General features: G+C 29.5%; 1 protein-coding gene across 1 annotated transcript; it reads left to right on the top strand.

Annotated features, from left to right (window-relative positions):
* Positions 1–477: 477 nt before the first annotated feature.
* LOC105961962 (auxin-responsive protein SAUR71) lies at positions 478–1,119 on the top strand. Its single transcript, XM_012986221.2, has one exon. The coding sequence runs from the start codon at positions 586–588 to the stop codon at positions 961–963; it is 378 nt and encodes a 125-aa protein (XP_012841675.1). The 5' UTR covers positions 478–585; the 3' UTR covers positions 964–1,119.
* Positions 1,120–10,960: the final 9,841 nt, after the last annotated feature.

Genomic DNA, 10,960 nt, shown 5'->3' with positions numbered 1-10,960 from the left:
TTTTTCAATTTTTCAATGACAAATATTACTATTTAATTGGTTATTATTATTATTATTATTATTATTATTATTATTATTATTATTATTATTATTATTATTATTGTTGTTGTTTAATTTATTTTAATTGTAGGTTAATGGTATATTCCCAAATTCACTTTTCTTGGAAAGTACTAACAATGTAGCCTATGATGCATCAACTTGCAAATCCACTTGATATATATAGTATATTTTTTATTGCCACAAAAAATAATTATTGTCACACTTTATATATTTATATATCCCAATTATGCCCTTGTCTTTTGTTTTTATAGTCAATAAGTGAGAATTAAATATTAAATATTAATTACGTGAGTATGTATTAAATTAATTAAATATCTACCGTACCGGACAACTATTGTACCTGCCACGTACGCTCATCTGTACCTCTCGAAAACCTTCCGCACCGTACCCTCAATCCCCCCCCTATATTTATACACACACATCTCCCCACTCCTCTTTCTCACTCTACAAATTCATTCCACTTTCTCTCTCTAAAAATCCCCCAAAAAATCCAGATTCAATTTAAATTTCCTCTCCCCATAAAAAATGAAGAAGCTCATGAGGAAAATCTCCAAAGTCACCGATTCCTCGCAGTACTGCCTCCTCCGATCCGATTCAATTGCGGCGGCGCGTTCCGGCCGAGCGGCGTCGTTTCGGAAGAGGTCCGGCGGCGTACCGGGCGGCCACCTCCCGGTCTACGTCGGCGAGGAGATGGAGCGGTTCGTGGTGAGCGCCGAGCTGCTCAACCACCCGATCTTCGTCAACCTTCTCGATAGATCGGCGCAGGAGTACGGCTACGAGCAGAAAGGCGTGCTGCGGATCCCCTGCCACGTGTACTTATTCGAGCGCGTGCTCGAGACGCTCCGAGCCGGTGGGGAGGCGCGTGACCTGATGGAGCTGCTAGTGCTGGCCGATGAGTTGTGATGCTGTTGTTTAATTACTCTACTTAATTAATTAATTAGGCGACGGAGATGCTGCCACGTGGCAGCTCTATAACTCTTTAGATCAGTTTTTTTTACCCTTTTTTTTTTACCGTTGTAAATACTTTGTGTTGAACGAAGTGGATTTTTGAGGCTTAAATGATGTTGTAGAATATATATATATATATATATATATATATATATATATATATATATATATATATATATATATATATATATATATATATATATATATATATATATATATATATATATACATTTGATTATCTATTTGTTTAAACACTAATTACAAGATAAACATAAGAACAATGTTAATTACCAATGTCATTAGATCCTTAACTTGAGCAAAACTCGTCCAACCTACAACACAGTAGTACATTATGTGAAAAATCGAGCCAATTTTAACGATTATTCTCCAACGATCAAGTCAGTATTATGCGTCTTCTTTAATACTCTCCCAGTTTGTTTTAAGTCTCGTTTCAGGTTAATGTACACCAATAATCTCGATTTTAGAAAAAAAAATCTTATTTGCCAAATCTACCCCTTCGTATTTTTCAACAAGTTTATTGCTTATATAAAGTTGGAGGAAAAAGAAATTGTCCTATGTTGAAACTTAAACGTGACGTTTAATATGAAAAAAACAGGAGAAAACTGAGTAAGAAGACACTTAAAAAGAAAACACAATAGTTTACTATCTTTGAGTCTATATCCAATAATAGATTTTTTAGATTTATTGGTAAATTGAACCTTTGCCATATATATTTCAAACAAATCAATTTACTTAATTTCACTCTTGATTAGTAAATGTCAGTTATATTGAAAATGAACTTTTACCCTTTGCCCCCTCAACTTTCTTTCCTTTTAAATAAAACCCTTTTTTTTCATTTAGTTGTTTATTGAATTGGAAGAGATGAACTCAATCATGGTTAGGTGTGAATAGACTAGTTAACGACGAACCTAGTGGATCAAACACTTTACACGCAATATACAATATATAATCTTGAATTTATTATTTTAATAATTAAATAAAATTATAAAAAGAGTTTGACAAGGATGAACGAATATAATATATTTTCTTAATTTTAGCCCTCTAATTGGAATTAGAGTTGATTTTTTAGCTAATTTTAGCTTGTGTAGCTAATTTTTTTAATTTATTTTTCAGATAATTTGTAAAAATTCATAACTTTTAGAAATCAACCGTTAATTCTAATTTAACTTACAATCACTAACTTATGTTTTACAATAAACTTTTGCAAACACCACCACAGTCTATTTATGTGCTTGCAAAATGAATTTTTGTTTTTTATTTTCTTAAAATAAGCAGCTTTAGAGGGTGTTTGGCTAATCTTATAAGATGTTAAAAGGAGCTTATAAGATGTTTTAGAGCTTATAAGCTCATCCAAAGTGTTTGGTAAAATTTTAGAAGAAGATCTTAATTTTTTTTATAATAAGCTGTTGGAGAGCAAATAAGATCTTTTTAAATAAGTACCTATATCCCATCTTTTTATTTAAGATCTTTTAATGAGTAAAAATAGGAAATAAGCCCATTATCCAAACATCTTATCAGCTCTTAAAACATCTTATTAGACGTAAGAGCTTATCAGCTGTTTAAAATAAGCTTAGCCAAACACCCTCTTAATCTATAGTAATTTGTTAAGTATAACAAAATCTATTTTTTTTTATTTAAGTTGATTTTCAAGCAATAAAATCAACTTATTTCAAAATCCCGAATTTCTGCTTTTAAATAAGCTGTTTCGAACAACCTAAGTACGGATTTCTGATTCTATATATTTCTATTGGTCCTACCAAGTTTGAGCAAATTTCAATGCTACTAAGGCAACTTCCATGATACTTCTTTTCAGTTGATTAGTTGAACAATCGTTGAGGAATTTATTTTTGCTTAAAGGAACTTTCTAAGATATTTCATAATTAATTTGCACCAAGAAATTTGATTGGTCACAAACTTTTAGTTTTATTTGTAACAAAAATAAATAAATAAAAATTGAAGTTATTAGAGATAAATAGATGTCTCTCAGTTGAGCGTGTAAGTATAAACAAGTATACTGTATGGATAGAAAAAAATTACCAATTACCGAGTACCACAGTATACGAACCGAAAAATTCTCAAAAGTATCAAAATATTGGTTACGATCTCGTTTCAGTACCGTACGCAAGTAATTGGTATCGATGGTAATGGTAAACCAAATTAATTTTTAACGATCGATCTTAATTTTCAACATATTTGTAATTAAATACACAACTTGTAAATGGGCTTCTTTATTGGACTTAAATTTTGAAGCCCAGTTTTATATAACGTTCCAAATGGGCTCATGGGATTGGGTCTATTTATATAATTGGACCTAATTACTAATGGACGAAATTATTTATTTGATGTTTTGCTTGAATAAATTATGAAAAATTACGGTCAAACCCTGAGGTAAGACCAAATCACGACAAAACCACCATTATTTTAGGGTAATTACAATCACCTCCTCAATATGTTCTGTTTTACGAAAAACCCCTCATTCAGTAGGTAAAGTTGACACCGTAAGGATGGATGTGTAAAACAATACATAGTTGATGAAATGATTGTAATAACTAATAACTACCCGAAAGTAAGGGTGTTTTTGTAATTTAACGTTTAGAGATAGGTGCTATTTACCCAATTAGTTAATGAACCTAAACATTTATTGGAACCATCATAAACAAGCATTAACTCTAATTAATGCGGATTGGGTGAACTGACAAATAATTAGGGGCTTAATTAAATTAGTGGCTTCATACTTAATAGTCCAATTTAATTTTATTAATAAAAAAAAACAATAGGAAATATATTTCGACAAAATTTAGGCAAATGTTATTTTCAATCGATTATTTATAGGTTGCAATAATAAATTATGCCCTGACTTTTGCTTCCTTAGTAGACCACCTATTACAAGAAAGTTATATAGATGAGTGGGTAAGAAATATTTATGATAAATTGCAAAGCACACCCTATTTTTGCAACTAATTAAACTTTAAATTCCTTCTAACAATGTCACTATCTGCATTTAATTTAAGTTTATTTATTTATGGATTAATTAAATAATAAAAATAAAATAAAAATTAGTTGAGTTCAATAAACCATGCCATGTTTTCATGTTACAACATTAGTTGTTTTTTCCCATTATGAAGTTGATAACAACATTAAACCAATGGATGTGACTTTACACTTAACTACACATGAATTAAATTGATGAAGATATTGTATTAAATGTACATGTGGAAGTTTAGTTTAATTATATTATAGCTCTGAAAAATTTAATTCCAATTAAATTTTAAATTAAAATTTGGGTTAAATACAATTTGCACCCCTGTACTATGACTATTGATGCAATCACTCCCTTGAATTATCAAATGCGACAAATTGGTCCCTGCAGTTTGCATCTGTTAGCCATTTCGTTACTCAAGGATGATGTGGCATATTGACCATATTTTTTCAAACATTTTGGACGGTTTTACCCTCTCAAAGTGTACTTAGTTTATCCGACAAGGAAAGAACAAAATATAAGTATATAAACTTAAAAAAAAAAAGCCTCTATTGTTTCTTGAAAATAACAAAAGAAACTATAATTAATAATAGTTAATCATGAAAGTAATTAGATGTAATTAGATGTTACACCTAATTATTTATTCTGTGTGAGTGTTAACTGTAAATCTGCACATAATTACACACACATGTGTATATCGCATGATATATTTCACCAGATGTACAATCTCGGATCACATAAGCAATTTTGACTTCTTTTATTCAAGTGGGGTAGAATTTTGAAATATATCTAACTATGAGCAAATAGTTTGACTGGTTGACCGTCAAAACATGAGATGGAGTTAACCATGGTTAAATATTGCACGAATTTGGGTTAGATATGAACTCATATTTATCACAATAATGAATGCAACTTTTTATGGTTGCTTGATGGCTTTCAAACAGACCCTTCTCCCTCGGGATTTAATTACAATGTATTAATATTGGATTTTATTACGTGACCAACCATGCATTCAATTTTTTCCCACATCATAAATTGTTTTTGTTGACCGATTGCTATAACACAATATTTATTATTTTATTTTATTGACGAGATATTTTTTCAATTCCATTTAAAAAAATATATATTTATTAAATAAATTAGAAAGGAACTAGTAGAGGGGGAATTTGGTAGGGATTTTTGAGTTATTTATTTATTCCCTTTTCTGAATTTTGGACTATAATATAAATATATATATATTGCCTAGTGCAATATTTATTATTAATCTTCAAAAGCAGCAATAACTACTTAACAATGGAAATGGCTCAATTTGATTTATTTACACAAAAGTAAAATAATGGTAATGTATATATAAATAGAAAACAATATAATTAATCAAACTGAAACGGTAAATACATGACGTCTTTTAGTAGATGCAGGTCATTTTTTCAAATAAATTCATAAGAAAATGACCATCTGCATTTACGGTAGACACAAGTCTGAGTTACGCTAAAATTTGATAATATGGTCTTTTAATTATTAATAAATGCGATATTTTGGCAACATAAAGATTTTTAGAATAAAAAGATAGGATTGGTGCTAAGTTTTAATTTATTGAATAAAATATGTTAACGTTTAATAAAAGATGTTCTGTATTTATCAGGTCCCTTAATTAAAACTGAGAGGGTATATAAGTCAACCTGATTTAAACATAATGAAGTGTAATAAATATAAATTTAAATATATATATATAATATAACATTGGTTTCATCTGAAAATGGTAGGTGTGTGTTTTAAAGTGGGAGGGGGTGTAACAATTATTATGAAATTTATTGTAAGTTAGGTATATAATAAATGCCCAATTAAGGAGGCAAAATTAAATTAATCCTTATAAATAGTTTAGGTGGACACTGTTTTCAGTTATTTATTGGTTTGCTTGGGATAAAATATGTTCAACAGTTGCATTTAGAACTGCTGCTGCAGAATTTATGTCAATTTAATTCGTCAAGGAAAAGACTAAAATAAACTCCCATTTGTCTAATATTATTATTTGTTAATTAATTTTAAATATTTAATAGATAAGTATTAGACGAAAAAATAATTATATTTTATATTTATATTTTTCACCAAAAACATAAAAAAATACGAGGGTGGTGGAGGGTCGCTTGTAATTTTTTGAATGGTAAATTACGAGTACCACTGAAGTAAGATTTATTTACGAAAAAACTCTTTATTTGTGTATAGTTACGGGCACTCCTCTAAAAGTAACGGGCTGCAAAAAACTGTAATAGAACATAGTGATTGTCGAAAATACCCATGTGTTAAAATAATTAAATGAAAGAAAAAATGATCCTAAATTAAATATTTTGATTTTCTTACATTTGGCTACTCGTGCAATATTAAGTCTTAAACATAACCCCTTATGATGCAAAAAATGGCTAGTTAACAGTAAAAATTGGTTTTTTCAAACCTTACGATTAGAACCCTAAGGGTATTTTGGTCATTACAAATGGATATTCCATGGAATCTATTTTAGTTTGACGGATAATACCTCAAGGGGGCGTTCGTAATTATACAAACAGAAATGATACTTTCATAATTAAGCATTATCTCAGGGTGGTCCTTGTAATTTAGCGTTTTTAAAATAATAATTTCATAATATCCCCATTCATGAGACATTTAACTGACACATGTTTGAGACACTATGGATAATTGTTACTCTGTCCCTAAATCTTTTGTTTTTTCTTATATAGGGCTCATTGGCAATAAACCCCTCATATAGATAATAAATGATGAAATGTCCACCCCTTAAATCTTTCTTTGCAATAACCCCTACAACTTGTATTTCCAATTCTACCCTTATGTCAATTAGCATAATTAGTCTAGATTATTCCTTTTTTTCTCTCTTTCCATAACAATAATCTAATTCCTAAAAATCTGCTTCCAAATTTCTAAAAATTTGCTACCAAATCAAAAAAATTGATTTTTTTTTATTTTTTATTTTATTTTTTTATTATTTTCGGATTTTTTACCATTTTTTTATTTATTTAATATTTTTTTAATAAAAAATATATTTTTTTAATTTTTTTTTAAACAAAAATTGAATATTTTTTTTACTCGACAGATTTACAACTCCGAATATGACTATAGTTGAATATGGCTATTATGTGACTACGATGTGTATAACAGTGTAATTAACATATTGTAGAAGCATAATTATTAAGATAAAAGTAAGAATATGACTATTATGTGAATGTGACTGTGCTTTGTAAAACATTATAATTAACATACAGTAGAAGCATGATTCTTAACAAAAACAACGAGAATATGACTATTATGTGACTACGGTTTATATAACAATGACAGTGGGAATATGACTATTATGTGACTAGGTTCTGCGTAATGTGACTAAAAGTAATCAACACTTGAAAAAACTTGCAATATTAATAGCAAAATACATTGCAAAAAGAAAAAAAATGACTACAAAAAAACAAAAATAACTAATGTGATCCTTCAATAATGGCCATCGAACATGTTTTTTTGTTGCGGTATCCAACTCGGTTGCACCGACTGCACTTAATCTTTCGTTTGATCTTCTCTGTTTAATATGACTACACTGTTGAACATATGCAGCACTACAAAAAAAAGTACAAAAATAACTAAGTTGTTAAACATGACTACTCTGTCAAATATGACTACTCTGTAAAATACACTGCACTACAACCGACTAATCTCGTAATTCAATGGGTTTTCCAGATCTAAACATTAAGAATATGCAGAATAACACAAAAATTAATAAAATCCAGAATAATTGAAAATCAATGTATGCGTTCATAACAAACAAATAATAGAACTGAAAATTCAGATCCATAACATATTCTATTGCTAGTTCGACAATTAATTCGAGAAAAATAAAAAAATAAAATTTACCAATTAATATAGTATATATTGGTATTCCGCGTTGAGAGAAGGGAAATCTCCATGTAGAAATTCGACGGAGGCGGCGATTAGGTGGGGGAGACGCCGCCGCCAATTTGTCCAGGCGTCGATGTGATGGTGTTCGACGAGGGGGGAGACGATCTCCAACATGGGCGGAGGAGGGCCTCCTGCGACGGGTTTCGGCCGGCGGCGTTTGAAGGGTATTGTTGACTCCGGCGGCGGTGGATTACAGATCTGAAAACGAAGGAAAAAGAAAAAAAGAAAGAAAAAAAAAAGAACTGTGAACAGAGCGAAAGAGCGAGAGAATGAAAGAGAGAAATAAAATTATATTACGTTAAAAACCCAACACATAGGGGCACTTTAGTTTTATCATGGCTGATAAGGGGGGTCTCACTAATTTAGATTGGGATGTGGGTTATAGGAAAAGTCTTTAAAGTCAATTGGGTTTAGTTTAAAATATTTTCTAAATAAGGGGTGTATTGCATAATTAGTAAAATTTCTTATCTTTTTTTTTCAATGATTATAGTAATTATATATAATAATAAAACATTTAATACAAAAAAGAAGACTAAAAAACTTTTTTCTTTTCTACATAAAATGTACATAACTCACCGAATAATTTATGATAGCATACATTAATTAATATACACATATTTATAGATTTGTCTCGAGTCTTTCCTATTTACTTTGTCCAACATTTAATTTCTGAATTAAGATTTTATGACTTTTCATTTAAAAATAATTTTGCAAATCATTCATTTGACTGAATTCAGTCAAAATTCAATTGAGTTTCTAAGAGTTGTGCTATAACATTAAATGAACAATAAAACAATATGGTACGTGTATAAAACACTCATTGTCATAATTAGAATAATTGCATGTATATCACTTTATTGCTCAAAAAGCAATATAATACATTTTCCAATTATTATAAAAATAATGAAATATTGAGAAAAATTATGTAAAATTTGATATTTTTTTAATAGCACGGGGAAATAAAAACGAAGCACATTTTTCTTTCACTCAGAATATAAGAAAATTAGTGATTGATTATCTACAAGAATATTACATAGCACTTATCTCATGTGATTTGAATTTTGTGTACCTGACCCCTAGGACTTTTAGTATTGCACATTACCCTTTGTATTTTAATATAAATACACAATTTTTTGTACTTTCAAAAAAAAATTCTTCCTAATGAGTATGATTATTTACAAAGTAAAATAACATAGGGGGAGTTGTGTGCTGATATTAAAAGTACAAGGGGGTTATTTGCACAAAATTCAAACTAAAAGAGGGGTCATTTGCTTATACTAAAAGTATTACGGGTCATGTGCACAAAGTTAAAACACAGGGGGTTAAAGTGCAATTTATCCTATAAAAAGCACAATCAAGCAAAAATTGCAATAACTCCAATTATATATTTGGATACAAGGTTGTCAAATTTAACTCATTGTAAGAAAGTAGGTGTGAATATTCAAAGATGAGTAGGGTGGAAATTAAATAATTCTCATTTATTATGTGTTAGGTCCATAAATGAAAATAAATAGTACTAGTAAATAAATAAATAATTAAATAAATAAATAAAATCTAATGTGGATGCAGTAGTCTGCCTCATCAAGCAATCGTATAGCATTTACATCCCTTTGACAGAAGATTTTGGGGAACATTTATTTATTTATTTATTCATTTTTTTAATATATATATATATATATATATATATAAATATAAATAAATATATTTTACCCTGTTCATTTATGAACTGTAAGAATGACAGCACAGTAAATTATAGAGAGTCTTGATTAGGCATGGTGTAATCCGGGTCGGATCCGGATCCGGATCCTGATCAAAGCCTCCGGTCAATGGTTTAGTTAATTGGGTCAACCATTTGGAATCGGATCCCCTCAATAATCAACATTTTTTTTCTATATTTTCTATCATTTAGAATTTTAATATTTTATTGATTTTTTTTTCTCGCTTATTTGTTTTAGTTTCAATTAGTTTTCTTGATACGTTTGTCGAAAATTTAACAACAATTATTTTAAAAATTGAGTTTAATGTTCGTAATATGGTTGGTTCACCTAATGTTGGGAAGTTTAAGCATGTTATCGAAGTGCCTTTTATGTTCTTTTTCTTTCGAAACGAGCCAACCATGGTTTATGCAACCTTAACTAGACTTTAGCTGTAAGCGTTATATATCATTGATTTATACACATTAACATATACAATTAAATCGCGATAAAATAAAACTAACAAAATTGTATTAATTTAATGAAATATTAAATTATCTGACTAATAATTTACTATATTTTTATCGAGATGGGATTGGAAGAAATTTTTATTTCAGAGAGGCTGTTGATTATCGATGTTCTACTGTATTTGTAGCTAAAAAAATTAATCTTTATTCAGTTACCCGAAAATACACATATTCATACCATTGTGTACGCGTAAAATGAAAATCAATATCCATTCGATTGCACTCGATCGGAAAGTAGCACGTATTTATTTAACCTTGGTTAAAAGAGTTGCCCCCCTTCACCATTCTCGACCCCTTTTGGGGGTCGAAACAATCTTGAAAAACTATTTGCTGCCCCCTTTATAGACAAACCCTAAGCAAGTGCAAAGATGTCTCAGGTGAAATTCTTGAATTTATGATTAAATCAGATCATCTGTTTCCAAACACTTCCATACTGTCTAACACCATTAATATTATCTTACACACAATATATATATATATATATATATATATATCATTAATGTAAATATGAATATATGATCACGTGTATTAATAATTTCAAAAGGGTTTATGGCGCTTAGCCCCCTTGTATTAACTGTAATTGCCAAAAACCTCCCCATTTTATAAATATTAGCTAAATCATCCCTATGATTTAGTTTTATTAGCACAATACCCCTAAAAACGAACCGTTGCACTATTTTTTTAACAATTCGGTATATATAAACTCAATTTCGGAACATGAAAACGGAACGAGATCGAAGAATTAATCACCACCGCTACCAAACGATGCATTCAAC

Source organism: Erythranthe guttata, chromosome 8 (assembly GCF_056151865.1).
Source record: "Erythranthe guttata isolate IM_541 chromosome 8, IM_541, whole genome shotgun sequence".
Classification (NCBI taxonomy): Eukaryota; Viridiplantae; Streptophyta; class Magnoliopsida; order Lamiales; family Phrymaceae; genus Erythranthe; species Erythranthe guttata.
Note: the sequence above shows the minus strand (reverse complement) of the source record. Positions and strands in the feature narration are given on the sequence as shown.